The following is a 17310-nucleotide window of genomic DNA, read 5'->3' on the forward strand; positions in this document are numbered from 1 at the left end:
TGTAGGTTGTGAAATCCATTTAGTGGGTTATAGCCAGCATTTTTTCTCCTTCATAAAACACCATAATGGTAAATAGAACACACTGCATGTAGCAAGGGCAAATATTATTGCGTAAAACTTATGTTCATTATATACACACAAATAAGCATGGGTATCTTGGGTCACAGTGTAAAATGTATATTTCTTGTTTGGGTTGATTTTAGAAGTTTGAAAAGCCACTAAGACTTCAACCTCCTCATTTTGGAGATGAGAGAACAGCCTGGCGAGGGAAAGCTGATTCCTGCAGTTCACAACCACCAGTACCAGGCTCTGCTGCACTCAGCCCCGCTATGCTGGGTGCCCATGCTCACAGGGATCCTGCAAGGCAGGCCTCATTCTACCCAGGAGAATGTGGTTACTCAAAGTCACATAGCTACAGAGGTGAGGGATCAGGTACCCTCACTTTGGTTCCAAGACCCATTTGCACCCCACAAATGCCAGCAGCCACACCTAGAACAAAATGGTTTTAATCAATTGCGTCACCCTCACTCTCCTGGGAGCGGAGCAACAAAAAGGCTCGGCTCCTGCCCCCAGAGGACAGTAAGGCTTATGTGTCTCTCCACACTGCAGGGCCCAGGCTGGGCAGGCAGGGGGCAGGGAGGGGGGGGGCAGGGAGGGGGGGGGGGGGGGAGGCAGGGAGAGAGGAAATGGCAGGTGGCTCAAACACAGGAAAGCAAAAGGGGCCCCTGCTGGTCCTTGGGCCCCAGGGCCCAGCCCCCGCACTCCTGCTTTCCCCTCCCTGGCTCGAGAAAGGTCATGGAGAAGAGACAGGGGAGCAAGTCCCAGCAGCAGGAAAAGCAGCAGCAGCTGTTTCCTTCACCAATAAATATACTTCATTACCAAGCTAGGAGAGAGGGGTGGGAGAGGGACTGGGTGGGGCGGAGGGGGAAGAAGCTGCCACCTGTGTTGCTGGGATTAAAGCAATGACGAGATGGTGCCAGACCCCCCACCACTATCCTCACCACCCCCCCCTTCTTAAAACTGTGAAAAAGCTTTTAACATGGCCCTCCTGTCTCCAGGGCTGCTCTGAAGCCTGACTGAGAGGAGGCACCTGGCAGAGACCAGGCGGAGGGAGGGAAGGACGGAGGGAGGGAAGAAGGGAGGCTGCAGCTGGAGGGCTGGAGCCAAGTAAGCACTGAGGGGAAAGAGGGGGGAGAGAGGAGGAAGGCTGAGCAACTATCAGGAGCAGCTCCCAGCTGAGAGCCAAGGGGGCAGAGAGAGGCTTGGTGAGTGGTGGGGTGACTGCTGTCCAGTGTTAAGCTTGGGGCTGCTGAGGAGGGAGGGGGCCAAGTTAGGGATTTTCCCATCTGAGTGGCTCAGGAGACCCACCCCCCTCCCCCCAGAGCAGCAGGGGGACAGAGAAAAGCCATCACTTCTTTGGTCTTTGTGGCGGCTCAGCACGTGGGGTGGGAGGGAGGGCAGAAAGGGCCCTTAGCAGGGAGCGCCACCTCAGCAGAGTAGGCCTGGCTGGGAGCTCTGGCAGAAAGGTCACAGTGAGGCCAAGGAGCCCCCAGAAAGGGGAGTGGGAGTGGTCGTAGTGCAGTGCAGAAGGGTATGGCGTGGTGCTCCACCCTCTGCCAGGGCCCTTGGGAAAGGCTAAGCCCCCAGAGGTGGCCAGTGAGCGCAGGCGCGGGGTCCAGAGCCAGCACTGGGAGAAGGGCGAGGACGCTCTCCTGCCCAGGCAGGGGACTGGCCTCGCCTACTGCAGGACTCCCACCTTCCTTCTGCTTCCACCCTGACATGGTGGCTCTGGAGGGAGGGTGGGACCCCATCCTTTTTCAGAACCTTCCCTGAAGCCACAGAGGAGCTAGCCTTGCCCGTAGGAGCAAGAGTGGCAACAGGTCAAGGCTAGCCCTTACGGACTGGAATTCCACTCCCCTTCCTGTCGCCAACTGAAGTGTAGGGCAATCCTTGAAGACAGCTTCAGCCCTTGCCTCCCAACCTGAGGCAGGCCAGAGCCCGCCAGGAACATGGAAGTGGGAGGTGGGGGGTATTTGGAGGGGCTTCCCCTCCTGCTCTTCTGCTCAGAGCTGGGGCCAGTCAAGGGGCAATCTGCCCAAAAGTCTGAAAGCCAGCAAGTTGTAGCAACCCCCCACCCCCAATGCCAAACTAACAAACAAAACAGGGAAATGAAAAAATGGGGGGAGGAGGGGAAGACAAACCAAAACAGAACCCCCTGACCTCCTGCCCATGGTGAAGGGTCCAGCCAGTAGCAGGGGCTGGGGACCAGAGCTAGGAGGGTCTAGCTGGGCCGGCATTGAACCTGGCCCTCGGAGCTGTCCTCGTCGTCAGAGGCCCCAGCACCCCCACTGCTCAGGCCTGTGATCCGGTAGCCCATGTTGAGCAGCATCACCTCCAGTGGGTCAGCATTCATGCGCCGCTGGTTCGCCTGGGAAGCACCCTCCATGTCCTCCACAACTCGGCCTGTGAGGTCTTCACTCTGTGGGGGAAGGCACACATACCACTGGGATATATGTGTGTGTGGGGAGGTCGGCAAACACACACACAGATGGAGCGATATATGTAGAAGGCGCTGTACATACCAGGAGATGTACTTGGGATTTGTACGTATACTCATATGTGTATCTGGGTGCCAGGGAATGCACACACGGGGATATGTACAGGACACATGCTCACCAGGATATAGATGTGAGGGAGATGACACACCACATGGGGTTATACATATGGCGCCCATTTGGTAATATACACTGGGCGGACACAATACACTGAGGTATACGTGGGGGGTGCACATGCTGGGATGCATACTGGGGGGGCATACACATATCAGGTTACGTATCGGTGGGGCCCCATACAGGAAACGACGGGGACATACCACATGGGGTTATATACATGGGGGGCCCATACATGGACATATATGTGAGAGGACTCACACCAGGGTCTGTTGGGCACACCTACTAGATACCCAAGGTGGGGGGCACAGACAACACCCCCCCATCCTACTCTTTTCTGTCATCACTCCCAACAATCCTTCCTTTATCTTTTTCCTCTCCCCTCATGGGACAGGCCTATAGGGTTCTCTTTAAAATTCACAGTAAATTGCCTCTGTAATTAGATACACCACTTGACTTCTGTCTTGCTGGCTAGAGAGGGGAAGAAGTGAGGCAGAGGGCAGGGGAGGCCTCAGGCCAGCCTGCCTGGCTACCCACCCTGGGAGTGGAGGGGACCACCCCATCCTAAGTGTCCCTGTGGACTGGACACTTCACTGGCATCACTTCTTTATCCTTAAAGCAACCTTTTGAGGTGGTGCTGTCATTCCCATTCCAATGTGCAGATGATAAAACCTGGGCCAGAGATGGTTGAGTCCCTTAGGCAGTGAGTGAAGGGACCAGGATTCACACTTAGGCTCACCAGACTCCAAAGCCTGCATACTTTCCATGTAACCAAGGGACTGGCTTTTGCCCAGCTTTGGGGAGGACACAACGCAGTGGTATATGAGGTCCCTAGGGAGCCCCTGAGGTACTGTTCTCATGAGGTGGTGCTGGAGACGCTCTGGTTCCCTTCCTATCTCCTGCACCCCTGGTTACTGTTTCCTGTATGTGAGTCTCATCTTCTCCGCTTGCTCAGGGATATGCCTCCAGAAGGCAGGCACCTACTCCTGCCCCTGGGATTGCCTACTGCATCTGGCACTTTCAGAATTTGAGGGCTCCCACCTTGACACAGCATTGGGCCCTTGGGTAAGAGTTCCCTCATCCTAGCAGCTTCTAGTCTCTGGGTGACTCATTTCCCTTCGCAATCCTCCCAGGCTCAGCCAGGGGCCTTGCACAGGGTCCAGCCCAGACTTTCTCCCTGTCTAGTTTTGGCCATCTTCTCTGCACCCTCACCTCTGGCCGGGGGTTCCAGAGCCGCACAACAGGGTCGATGCCGCTGGTGGCCAGGAAGCAGTAGCTGGGGTGTGGCTGCAGGCAGTTGACGATGGACTCGTCCCCTTGGAGCACGCGGACCAGGTTGGTGGTCTCCTTTTCCCAGATGAAGAAGGAGCCATCGTCAGAGCCACTGACGATGTACTGAGCGTTGCTGGCAGAGGGGCAAAGGGCAGGGAGGTCAGGTGGGGTACTGCCCTACAGCCTCAAGTAGAGGCTGTGTGGCTTAGGGCAAGGGGGAGCAGGGAAGTCTGGAGCTGCTCATTCCCCCCGAACTCTGGGGTCTTCACATGGCTCAGAACTCCCCCACACATCGTAACCCTCTCCATTCTGCAGAGCCCTAGTCGCTGTGCAGCTATTAGGCTCAGGATCAGGGACTGCTTGGGTACCTCGAAGATACTCTCCCTCAAGGCACATTATAAGCTCCCTGGGTGCTGGATCAGATTTTGCATCTCCTACGTCTCTGGGAACACTCTTGTCTAAGCCTTCCCTCAGCAGTCCTAGCCTTTCTGGGTCCAGAACCCCCACCCTACAGTACATCTGCCCCTCACACACCATTGACACTTAGAGGGGATCTTGATGGAGAGACTCTCGACAGTCAAGTGTTTCACCTGCCCAAAGAAAGTACACCATCTACAGAGGAGGGTTGGGGGTGATTGGGTCTGAGACATGGGCTATGTCCCTCAGTACCAGGGGCACAGTTCTGAGCACACAAGTGTGCCAAGACTGCCAGCCTCTGAGGGCTCTTGCCTCATACCCCAGTAGAGGGAAGCTCCAAGCATCCACATCAAGAAACCAAGCTCTGGCACATGGAGATGGAGAGAGAGGAGGTGCGGGATAAAGGCAGAGTCCAGGCCCTGCTGGATGCTTTGTGGATTACCTTATTATGACCCCATGAGTGGGGATGGCTGGTTTCATTTTACAGATGAAGAAACTGAGACCCACAGAGGTGAAACCATTTGGTGAAGGATACAGGTAGAGCTGGGATTTGAGACTTTTCTAAAAGCATTATGCCCCCGTGCCCCCCCAACCTCCTGCTGCCAACCGGGCTGTGCCCTCCTCCTCTTCAGGGCCTCGGACCTGCCAAAGAAATTGGCCTCCTTGATATCCGTGGTGGTGTTGCAGTGGCCACAGTAGCGGAACTGATAGTCGTAGCTTCGCTCCCGCAGCACCATCTCATCCTCGGAGATGGAGTCCTTGCGGCTCGTGCTGCGGAGGCGGACAGGACCGCCACCGCCACCACCGGCTCCCTTCTTCTCCTCTAGGGGCAGAGAGCAAGGAAAGGTGAGACCTGTCCCTCTCTCCCCTCCCCTACCTTGTCTCCACGCCTGGCCCTGTTTTCAGCCCAAGTGCTGACAATGTAGGGCTGCCTGCCTCTACCCCTACCCTGGAAAGCTGGCAATGACTGTGAGGAAGAAGCACCTTTGGACCCAGCCCTTGAGGATGTTCAAAAGGGGACCTCGGACGCTAGGAGGGCCTTGGCTCAGGTCCCTGAATCATGTCTGGAAGCCCCAAGGATGCACAGGCCCACAGTCTGTTTCTGTGGAGATAAGAGGCAGGGAGGGAAGGTGAAGCCCTACTGAGAGCCTTGAAGGGATGATTTTTCTAAATAGACCCACAGGTCTGAAGGCAGTAAGGTCCAAGCCCTTCCTCCCTGGAAGACGACTTATAGATCCCAAATGAGGCACTGACCGGTTCAGTGCCTTGGGTAAAATCACAACAGTTTTCTCAGTGCCTTAAAAGGGCCTTGATTCTGCCTGCCTCAGGGCTTTTGCATAGCTGGTCCCTAGGCCAGGAAGTCTTCACCTCCCACAGCTACACTTTGTATCTAGTTACCTCTTCTTCCTCACCCTTGAGATCTCTGATTACATGTCTCCTCCTCTAGAACCCCAGCCTGACATCAAGCCCTGCCCCATGCAGCTATACTGTATCAGCCCTCCTTGGCTCTCATCACACTCCATCTCTCCTTCATTGCCTGGTTCCTTCACTAGGGCTGTAAGCTCCATGAATACAGAAATCCCATCTGCCTTGTCCACAGCTGTACACCCAGGACCCAGCACAGTGCCTGGCACATGGTAGATGCTTGGTAACTATTCAAACAAATCAATCAATCGCATGGTTAGTAAACTGCATAGGAGAGAGGTGAGGATCCACATCTACCTCCAGTGAGTTCACGTTTCATCACAAAACCCAACTCACTCTCCAATGCTACTGAGGTGAGCTGGACAGGGCTTCGAATGCTCTCTGTGAGGGTAAGGCAATGGGTTCAGGGAGTCTGTGCTTTACCCAAGGTCACATGGTGACCACATGGCAGAGCTGAGGCTGGAACCAAAGGTTCCACACCCCATGCGTGAGGCATTTCCACTGCCAGCATCCAAACTGGAGTGAGTGCAACCCCCAGCTGCTGCCCCTTACTCACGGCTAAGGCCCTGTGAGCAGCTGAGAAGGCCCAGCTGGAGCTATGCGGATGGCCTCACTGGGCTCAGCTGACTCCTGTCCTGAGTCCCAGGCATTACGCCAGGTGCTTTAAACATGCTATTCCGAATCCTCAACAGAAACCCTAAATGGGAGGTGTTATCACTCTGCCTTTACAGATGAGGAAACTGAGTCCCAAAGTCACATGATTTCTGAATCAGCATCTGAACCCAGGCCTCTCTAATCTCAGAACCATGTCCTCTCCAGCATGTCCCATAGGACCTCAAATAGAAAGAGACAGCACCCCCCTCCTCAGTGCCCACTCACCACCGTCATTTTTGGAGAAGAGGGCTGCCGTGATGTCGCGGCCCAGTGCGTCACAAGCGCTGCTGTGGGCCTGCTCCGGAAACTTCCCTTTGAAGTCATCCAGGCACTCCAGGGCCTCAGCCACATACTTGAGCTCAAAGAGGCAGCGGGCCAGGCGGAAGTGTGCCTTTAGGTGGCATGGGTTTAGGGAGATGGCCTTGAGGCAGTCTCTCAGGGCATCGTAGTGGTCGCCGTCCCTGGGAAGGCAGGGGAGCGTGGCCTGGAGGTGGGGCCACTTGGCAAGCAAGGAGTCCACCCTGCCTCTGCTTCCTGTGGCCACCTCAGCCCACCTCTGACAGATCTCAGGGCGAGGGTACTTGGAAATGAAAAGAACCCTGGCTCAGCCCAGGCCTTGCTCCCCAGGAGATAGAGTATGTTAAGATGAGTCAGGAACCCTGAAGTCTTGGGGGGGTTGGGGGATGGGGGTGTGTGTTTGAGAAAAACAGTGTCAGGCTGCCCTCTGCTGGGCACAGAGTGCAACTGCGCACTGGCTCACCCCAGGCACCCGCAGCTCTGCAGCAGAAGGCCTGGCATCTTGCCCACCTCAGGCTCCCCAAGCCCTCCTTCTCTCTTCCTCCAACTACCTCCTCAAATCCCCCCGGCTGGTCTTCAAAGCCATGGCCAAGGTGGGGGGCCCTCAAGGACAGTTCTGCGGTCTGGGGAAGCCAGAAGTGCCAGGCTGGGGACTCAGGGTCTGACCAGCAGGCAGCAAGCCCTCAGCCAGACCCCCCTCTGTCCTGGCTGACTGATCCACAGCAGCTGTGGCCTCTACCTCCCGGGGCTGAAGGATGGGGCCTGACAGACTGGCAGAGTCAGCTCTCTAGAAGCTGATGGCGAAGGGGGATGTGCACGCCAGGAACACCAAATTATCCCCACTCACTTCTTCAACCTCCCAAAGCATGGATGAAGGGAAGTGGGGATGGTTTTTAGGGGAGAGCGAGAGGGGAGGGGTCAAAGGAGAAGTCCCCTGCTCTCCCACCCTGTGCCAGAATATAGGCTACACTCCTCCAGCACCTCTCATCTGTTCCCACCTGTCGTTTGGAGAGCCAGACAGGTCACAGGAGCCACTTCTCCTTTGGTAGCCTTTTTCTTTTTCTTCCCTTTCCCTGATGGGCTGAGGCGGGCCTAGAACCCAACTGTGCCAAGCAGCACTCCCCAGAGTTGATGCTCCTTCCACCAAGGCCCAGCTCACAACCCTCCTGCATAGGGCCAAAGCAGGCCTGACAGGGGAAAGGTCCTCCTGACTCTCCTCTCCCGACAGCACTCAGAGGGAGCATCCAGCCCTTGCAGCAGCCATGCTCAGATCAGGAACAAGCAGCTCACCAGCGTGGGAGCAGGCAGGGGACAGAGTGCTTTGAGGGTATGGCCTGCGTCAGAACGACTGGCTGTGATGAAGGAGCAGGCACTGTTCAGAAACCCAATTACCACCTGCAGAGTGCCCCTCAGAGCTCCTGGAGAGAGCCAGACAGAGACCAACCAGGAGCCAAGGGGTGACAGCTCCCACCGCATCCAGGAGCAGATGGCAGCCCTGGAGAGACTGGCCTGGGACAGAATGTGACATTCTACGGGTCACTGGCAGGCATGTGGGGATGGGGAGAGCAGGCTGGCCCCAGGGCTCACCCATCCAGACTCACTGCCAGATCAATCTCCCTGAAAGGGCAGCCCTCAGCACATCCCTCTCCGGCTCGAAACTCTTCAGTAGCTGCCCATCATCCCACTGAATCCAGGCCAAAACGCCACCACTCTGCATTCCAAGTCCTTCCCAGGCCAGCCCCAGGCTACCTCACAGACTCATCTCCTGCCAGTCCCTTCCAGAACCCTCTGCTCCAGCCAAATGGATTTGTTGTTCTGCAAACAAGCTCTTCAGTCAGTCCCCCACCCCCATGCCTTTGTTCACACCATTCATCTCCCTGGGAATGTCCTTTCCCCATAATCCCCTCCTCCTTTTCATTTCCTTGCCTAAGTCTACCCACACTTAAAGCCCATCAGACACCTCATCTTCCTGACACTTCCCTGACCCCAGCTAAAGTGACCTAACTTTTCTTAGTGCCCACAGTCCTTTTACCTGACCACTCAAAGACTCACTGCTTCCTGCCTCATCATGATGAACCCTGATCATGTCTTTGTCCTCTATCCAGAGGCTGGGCACTCTGGAGCACAGGAACTCAAAAGTGAAGAACTTTGTGTCCCTGCTATCTAGTGCATAGTAGGAGTTCAGAGAACATGTCAAGGGCACCCATCAGCCTCTCTTAGCAAGAATGCAAGAGTGAAACAGCTCTCAGTCTAAAGCATGGATGAGGACCCTGCATTCTACCCCACTCCTGGGACAGAGAGGCAAAACACCTCAGGATGGCCCCCCAAACCATCACCTCCTGGGTTAGGTTGCCATCTGAGTCTTTGGCAAACTCTTGATGCCTGAGCTAAGGCCTATGGGGGCACCTTCCCAAAGCCCCATCTACCATCCTGCTAACTTGGGTGGGTTTCTTACGCTTCCCTCTCTGGCCTGCCTTGTTGCAGCCAGACGATGGCACACCAGCTGGCCTGTCTGTCTGGGCAGAGCCGACGGATGCCAGACGGAGCAGAAATGGCTGTGGGCCCAGCTCTATCCATCTCCAGTCCTGGCCCCGGCTGGGGGATGGGGTCTGCCTGCCTGCTTGCCTGCTGGTGCCGCAGGCAGAAGGGCTGGGAGCCCTGATGGTCTCCAAAGATAGCAGATTCTTCAGGAACCCGCTTTACCCCTTTACCACCAGCCACTATGACCCAACATGACCCACAGCCAGCTTCAGATCTCTGGTATATTGTCTGTGCTTAGTCCAATGATCTAAGAGCATAAGAAAGCAAGCCCCAAGGTCAAGGAGCTGCAGAATCATTTCAGACAGATACCAACTGAATTCACCAAATGCCTCTTTTCTATCTAGCAAGAATTCCACTGCTCCTTCAATAGTCCCAATTCAAGGCACAATTATCCAACAGTTGGGATTAATCATTCTCTCAAGTCCTACTTGTCCAGTGGCCATCTCACTTTATAACAAAACACCATGTTGAAGCTCCTTGTGAACATGTTCTACTTCACTGTGACCTTTCTTGGTGCTTGAGACTTCCTGACTTCTAGTCTGGAGGTGGGGAGGAGAAGCCTGGGCCTAAGGAGCTCTAAGAGGCAGTGGGATGCCACTGCCACCTTCCCTGGAGGCCTCGGCAACTTGGCTCCATCAGGTCCCCTGCCTTCATCCCTCATCCTAGCCCAGGTCCACTCACCACTTGCGCTTCATGTAGGCAGCAGCTCGGTTCCCGTAGAGCATGGCATTGTGAGGGGCCCTCTGCACGGCCTTGCTGTAAAGCTGAATGGCCTGGGTCCACTGCTGGCAGGCAAAGGCCTCATTGGCTTGCTGTTTCACACGCTCCAAGTATGGGGGCAGCTCTACCTGGGGGCTATGGGGAAGGACAGTCAAGTCAGGTCAGCCAAAGAAGGTCAGAGCAGCCTCTCAGGAAGTCTGCAGCCTTGCCTGAGGGCCACCCGTATTTTTTTTTTTTTTTAAAGATTTTATTTATTTATTAGAGAGTGAGCGAGAGAGAAACAGCACAAGAAGGGAGAAGGTCAGAGGGAGAAGCAGGCTCCCCGCTGAGCCGGGAGCCCGATGCCCGATGTGGGACTCGATCCCAGGACTCCGGGATCATGACCTGAGCCGAAGGCAGTCGCTTAACCAACTGAGCCACCCAGGCGCCCGCCACCCGTATTTTCTTGGTCCCTGGGATCTGCACTGTCATTTAGAAGACGGGAGCACTTCTATCCTTGGCCTGGGTTACTTAATAGGTTAACAGGCACATGTCCAGAGACTCTGAACCAGTGAAAAAAAACAGAGGAACAGAAATGAAGCTGTCATGGATAGGCTAAAGGCAATTCTCTCGCTCTCTTTTTTTAAGTAAACTCTATGCCCCCAACATGGGGGTCAAATTCATGACCCTGAGATCAAGAGCTGCATGCTCCACTGACTGAGCCAGCCAGGCACCCCAAAGGAATTCGATTTGATTCGATTCAATTTATTAGACAGGGAGCGAGCACGCGCACGTGAGTGGGGTGTGAGCAGAGGGAGGAGAGAATCTCAAGCCAACTTGTGCTGAGTGTGGAGTCTGACACGGGGCTCAATTTCATGAGCCTGAGATCAAGACCTGAGCCGAAATTGAGAGTTGGATGCCTAACTGGCTGAGCCACCCAGGTGCTCCCCAAAGGCAATTCTTAATCAAACTCCTGGGCATGATAGTAGCTAACCACCAGCCTCCACACTGAGCTGAATTGTGTGCCCACCCAAGTTCCTCCCACGGATCTCTCTAAAGAGACTTCTGTTTCTCTCAAAGTTTAGAGGATTTGAACCCCTCTATATCCAAAGCCCAGCATTGGGCCTGGCAGTGAATAGAGGCCAAAAGATGGTATGGGACAAAGAAAAATGTAATGGGGGAAGCCCATCTATGTGGAATACCTTTAAAGAGAGAGCTCAGTACTAAGAGGCAGCTGGCCCCTGGGTTCTGCCCCAGCTACTGATACCAAGGGACTGGAGCTTCAGTCTGAGCATGACTGGAATCCTACCAGGTAGGAGCAGTATTGGAACCACTACTCATTACTCCATTACATCCCTTGCCCCAGTCCCCAGACTCTGAGGTATGTACCTGGATGGAAGGTTTACAACACATGCTCTTCCCTCCAATTATACTGTAAGGTACCATAAGGTGTAATTGGGACTGGGAGAGCTGGACAAGTCAGGCTGGCCTCACCTGACATGTCCCCTACTCTCCGGCAGCCGGAAGCCATTGCTATGAAGGTGCAGGCCATTGGACACGCCGTTGGATACACCATTGGTGGACATCTTGCCGTTCTGAACTTCTGGCAGGGGTGGGGAGAAAGAACAACAACAACTCAGGAGGAGCTCCTCATTTGCTCCTCAGCAGCCCTCCAGCTTCCATCACAGGATCTGATGGTTCCACTGTGGACCATGCTCCCAGGGTTAGATCCATTCCCAGAAAGCAAGTTCTGACAGGCAGGCAAGTGCATAAGGAAAAGCCTTTGCGCCCTCTGCTGGTTGGAGAGGGACACAGCTTCAACTTGGCACTACCCTTAGCTGGGTGTGGGGAAGGGAGGGAGGGGTGCCTAAATCAACTGTAGGCCCCAGGAAGGAGACAGTGAGGAGACTGATCCAGGACGAGAAAGGAAGGGCAAGTACTTCAGGTCCTCAAGAGACAAGCCACGGGAAAAAACTGCTTTTTCAGAGGGAAGTGAAAAGGGCCATGATGCAAACCCCTTTGACAGATCTCTCTGACCTACTGTTATCTCCCTTCTTACTGTAGAGAGTGTTCAGAGAATCTAGTCCTTTCGGAGGATCACAGCCACAGCACAAGGGAATGGGCAGCTTTCTCAGCCACTTTGCTGAGATACCTAGCTCCCCAGCAGAGATACCCTACCCCAAGAGAGAACTTACCCCCTGAGGAATGGCATTTTCTAGGCAAGAGGAAGGTGTATGGCCGCTGCTTGTAAGTCAGGTCAAACAAATAGACCTAGAGTGGAAGGGTCAAGAAAAGAGACGGAGGCTGTGAGCTAAGAATGTGGTTGGCCGTGAGCAAGGCCTTGGTGGCTTGATGGCTCTCAGGAACACAGAGTGTTGAGCAGGGAGCCATCCGGCAAGGCCAGGAGGGGTTCCTGTGGAGCAAACCTCAGGCAGGAACATCTTCCCAGTTCCCGGCCCTGAGGGAGGACTGCTTAAAACACTGTCATTAATTAGAAACACATGTTTAAGTTGGAAAGGTCCTCAGAGGTCACAAAGCCAAATGTCTCATTTTACAGATGGGAAAACTGAAACCTCAGAGAAGGGAAGCAATTTGTCCAAAGTAACAATGCTACCTACTTCTCTCAGTGAACATTATCTATTATTATTTAATGTTTATTCAAGTCTTACTTTGCTTTAGGAACTCCAAATGTTTTTTATGACTTACCTCATTTCATCCTAGAAACTACATCATGAAGAGGTACTATTATTTTTCTTTAGTTTATTGTTTTTAGTAATCTCTACACCCAACATGGGACTCTGAACTCACGACCCCAGGGATCAAGAGTTGCATGCTCTTCCGACGGAGTCAGCCAGGTGTCCCAAGAAGTACTATTATTATCACCCCCTTTATAGATGAAGAAATATGGCTCAGACTTTATTTACCCAGGGCCATAAAAGCAGCATGTGGTACAGCCAGGACCCAAAACCAAGTCTGTCTGGCTCTAAACCACTCTGCTAGACTGCCTTTCTATTCATCCTTATGCTATCTTTAGGCCAGGTGATGGCTCAGCAATCTGAAGCCAGAACCATATTCACCTGCTCTCCATCCCAGTTCTTTGGTACATAATCCGCCTTGCCTTGTAATGTCATCAACTGGTTCACTTGCCATGTCTCCCCTGTCAACCTGGGCTGGATCGTATTTCACATTTGTCTCCTTCATCTTTATAATAATGCTAATCCCAGAGTAAGTGCTCAGTGCGTGTTTGTAAAATAAATGGATTTAAGCAAGGCTTACTAAATATCCTGACCGAGAACACGGAAACGGAAGGGTTAGTAACTGCCCATTATCAAGGAACACTCCTACAGCTGGTCTTAACCCAAAGCCTGGCTCTGAGCCCCAGGGTTTCCTCCTAGGAAAATGGAGGATGAGGAAACTGAGGCTCAGAATAATGAAGACACTCACAGTTCAAACTCACAGTACACAGAAGGCCAGAATTTGAAGACAGGTCCGTCAGTTCTAAAGCTTAAGCAAAAGCCAAGGCCAGGGCACCTCTCTGGGAATTCCAATGATGCCATGTTGCTCCTACACTTCACCAGTCATTTGCAATAAGGCTATTGCTTCTTGTCTGCCTCATGGCAGTGGAAGTGAGGTATAAGCCCTGGCTGCTGAATGTGGGGTGGTGGTGGGGCAGAGCCACCTTGGGCAACCATACCTACCTGCTCCCCTCCCATGTTGACCAGCAGCTCTGTGCCATTGGGGCTGAAGGTCACATAGGTGGCAACCAACACTCTCAGACGATTGTTGTAATCAGGCAGCTTCACTGGCAGGTGACCTGCGGGGAGCAGCTCAGTTACCCTAATGTGAGGCTCCCCATCTTCCCCCCCCGCCAGAGGGGAAGGGAGTTGTGTGAAGCCAACCATATCAATAATGGTAGCAATTATCTTCATCATAAAAGCAGCTGCAAGTGTTGAGCACTTACTATATGCACTAGGCTAATTGCTTTATATACTTTATCTCATTAATCATTACAATGCCATTTTATGGAAAAGAAATTAAGGCTCATCAAGGCTAAGTAATTTGCCAAAGGTCATAGGATGGCTGGTTAATAGCAGTCAGGATGAAAGCTCACATCTGCCTTGCTCTAAAACCCTTGCTCTTGACCACCACGCCATGCTATCTCCCTGTACTGCCCTGAAGAGAGTCAACGCCCAGCCAAGAATGTGGGTCCAGAGCTGGACTGAGCCCTACCTGCTACGTAATACTGGGCTGCACCATCCGGAAGAGGCTTCTGCCGGTCACAGAAGGTGTGGACACCTGCCGAAGGGCTCTGCTTCATGCTCTTCCTGGTGGGAAGGCAAACCGTATAGGTTATAACCCCTAGCACTACCCCTGGCTAGACCAGACCACAATCCCTAGAGGAAAACCTAAATTTTTATCTTTGAAAGGGGGTGCCTTTCTTCCTTACCTGAGCAACCCCACAGTTTCACCAAATAGATAGCCATGGCCACATACATTACAGTGCTTTACAAGTAGGTCCTATCCATCACCTTGGTCCTCATGACCACCCTATTATCCCCATTTTACAGATGATGAAGTTAAGGTTCAAGGTCCACTCCAGGTCATGTAGTGTGAGGAACAGCAGTGGTTGCCCAAACCCACAAATGAAAGTAAAGCAGGCCAGACATCCCTGCGCTTGTCCCAGGAGTCAACTGAAAACCCAGGCTGGCAGAGCTGCTCAGATCTGGGACTTATATGGAGCTTCTCATTATATTCTACATTTGTTTAAAAAAAAATAAAATAAAATGTACATTTTAAATGTACAAAAAAGAAATTACATGTACAAGATTATAACTCTGTACAAATACTTGCAGGAAGAGAACAAGCAGCAAATACTATACACAGTGATTTGTTTCAGGTGGTGGCTTATGGGTTGTTTCTTCATTTTACTTTCCATTATTTTCCAAAACAAACATGGATTAAATTTAAAAAAAAAATCACAAAAATTTAAAAACCCACCTCAAAAAGAAGAGGGCATGGCAACGAGGGAAAGGGGCAGCAGGTTCCCAGAGGCCTGCCCACGGGAGGCCGAACTAGTCATACCTGTGGTTATGGATCATGCGAATGTCATAGAGCCTCACAAAGGGCCCACTGGCCCCTACAGCCAGGCAGTTGTTGTCCTGGGGGTTGACGGTGAGGCACTTGGCCTCCACCAGCTGGCCACAGTACTCTGTCAGGTCAATCAGCACCTCCGAGTGTTTGCTGTTCTCCCGAAGGTCATACTGGCTGTGAGAGAGGACAGCGTTAGGGGATAGGTGTTGGGTCCTCCCTGTGAGGCGGGGGAGAAGCTAAGGTCTTGTTATACAAAGGAACTGGGAGCAGCTTTGACCTGTTCCTAAATAATAAGAATGTCAAAAACCACCACTCCTGGGGCGCCTGGGTGGCTCAGTCATTAAGCATCTGCCTTTGGCTCAGGGCATGATCCCAGGGTCCTGGGATCGAGCCCTGCATTGGGCTCCCTGCTCCGCAGGAAGCCTGCTTCTCCCACTCCCCCTGCTTGTGTTCCCTCTCTTGCTCTCTCTCTCTGTCAAATAAATAAATAAAGTCTTTAAAAAAAACCCCAAAAACCACCACTTCTATTTCTTTCTTTCTTTTTTTTTTTTTTTTAAAGATTTTGTTTTTAACTAATCTCTACACCCAGTGTGGGGCTTGAACTCATGACCCTGAGATTAAGAGTTGCACACTCCTCTGACTTAGCCAGCCAGGCGCCCTGAAAAACCATTCCCATTTCTCAAGTGTTCACTGTGGGCCAGGCACCTAAAATAGGCTTCTCACACAATCTTATTCTTTATATAACTACTTAAGGTAAATACTACTGTAAAGATGTCAGTGACATTGCTATTAACTACGACTACTACTACTGATCACTAACAGCGAGAAACTGCTTTGTGTCCAGTACTGTCCCTAAGTGTTGTACGTGGATTATCTAAACCCTCGTGCTGTTCGCAGGTACCATTAGAACGCTGAGGCTGAAGCAGCGATGAAGCCTGTCTGGGATGACACTGCCAGTAATTCTGAAGCTGGGATAGCGCAGAGCTGGGGAGACCGCCTTTAACCACCTGGCTCTGCTCCTTAACTCCACTTTTAATCTAATTTCTTACAGGAAACAGAAGAAGTAATGGAGGTGACAGAAAAGAGAATCTAGAGGTTGCCTAAAAGCGATCTAGAAACACTCAGCGCCTCAAGACCAGCCTGAGCCGCACTCAGGAGGTAAAGGTCATGCCAGACATCCCCGGCAGTAGCACAGCCCTGCCTGCAGTTTGGGGGGCTCCTGTGCTGCCGATACACAGGCACAGGGAATGGGGAGGATGTCCCCTGCGTGCTCACCCACCTTCTGCCTAGACATTGGCAACAATCTCCACCCTGTCCGCCTTGCCTTTCTATGCTGACCTCACCAGATTGCTCTTCCTAAAATACTGTTTTTGTTACATCACCCTCCTGCTCAAAAAACTGCAGAGATTCCTCAATACTTCTAGCATGAGTTTACTGTTGGTTTACTTTTACCGAACTCCTCAGTCTGGTTTCTAAGACCTGATTTCACACCAACCTTGTTCCTCAGTTTGCTAACGATGCCAATTACAGCTATCCCCTCTGTGGTTATTTACCCTGCCTTCACAAGCTGCTCAAGTTGGGGAGTCCACTCTGCTTTTCCTTGCCCATCCAAATCCTGTCTATTCTGGAAGGCCCAGCGTATGTATGTTCACCTTCTGTGAGGACACCTTCGCTGATCGTACCTTTGCCTAAGCACTTAGGCTCCAACCCTAGATGCTTAGCCTCTACCTGCTGCCCTGGCACAGCCTGGTTAGTCAGGGTCAACAAGAGTAACAAGGAATTGTACCTGCCACCGACCAAAGTGCTTTCTGTCTTCCAAGTACTATCCTAAGGTTTTACAGGCACTATCTTGATTTTAATGCTCAGGCCAACAAGAGAGATATTATAATAATTCCCATTATAGATGAAGAAACTGAGATTCAGGGGTAAAGTGACTTGCCCCAAACACTGAGTGACAGAAGCAGGACTTGATCCCAGGTCTGTCTGACATCAGTGCCCTGTTTCTAACTGTTGTTTTATAGTTCATGTATGATTTAGATATCTCTCCTCCTTTGTAACAGGGAAGAGGGCATAAAGTCCTGTAGGCATTAAAGCAGGTTGGAGAGAGAAGGAAAAAGTTCTAAGGTCACCTTTGCAGAAAGGAGTTAAAGGGCAATGAGACCATTTTAGGATGAAGGGAAGTAGAGGCAAAGGTTGACAAACCAGGCCACTGGAAAGGGGGAAAGTCCACTTTACCATTTCTGGC

General features: G+C 52.4%; 1 protein-coding gene across 5 annotated transcripts in view; it reads right to left on the bottom strand.

Annotated features, from left to right (window-relative positions):
• Positions 1–490: 490 nt before the first annotated feature.
• The window catches only part of WDTC1 (WD and tetratricopeptide repeats 1), a 65889-nt gene continuing 49069 nt past the window's right edge, over positions 491–17310 (bottom strand). For 3 of the 5 annotated variants that reach the window (XM_035019380.1, XM_035019381.1, XM_035019384.1), the window contains 10 exons: positions 15057–15239; positions 14205–14299; positions 13673–13788; positions 12170–12245; positions 11469–11577; positions 9957–10130; positions 6663–6898; positions 5001–5181; positions 3882–4074; positions 491–2479 (listed from right to left, as the gene is read on the bottom strand). In XM_035019380.1, coding sequence (XP_034875271.1) covers positions 2282–2479; positions 3882–4074; positions 5001–5181; positions 6663–6898; positions 9957–10130; positions 11469–11577; positions 12170–12245; positions 13673–13788; positions 14205–14299; positions 15057–15239 — 1561 coding nt within the window. In that variant the 3' untranslated portion in view covers positions 491–2281. Of the gene's footprint in view, positions 2480–3881; positions 4075–4965; positions 5182–6662; positions 6899–9956; positions 10131–11468; positions 11578–12169; positions 12246–13672; positions 13789–14204; positions 14300–15056; positions 15240–17310 lie in introns of all 5 variants that reach the window. The other 2 variants (XM_035019382.1, XM_035019383.1) reach the window with 2 other exon arrangements.

The sequence above is a fragment of the Mirounga leonina genome, unplaced genomic scaffold (assembly GCF_011800145.1).
Source record: "Mirounga leonina isolate KUSES-001 unplaced genomic scaffold, KU_Mleo_1.0 Mir_173, whole genome shotgun sequence".
NCBI lineage: Eukaryota > Metazoa > Chordata > Mammalia > Carnivora > Phocidae > Mirounga > Mirounga leonina.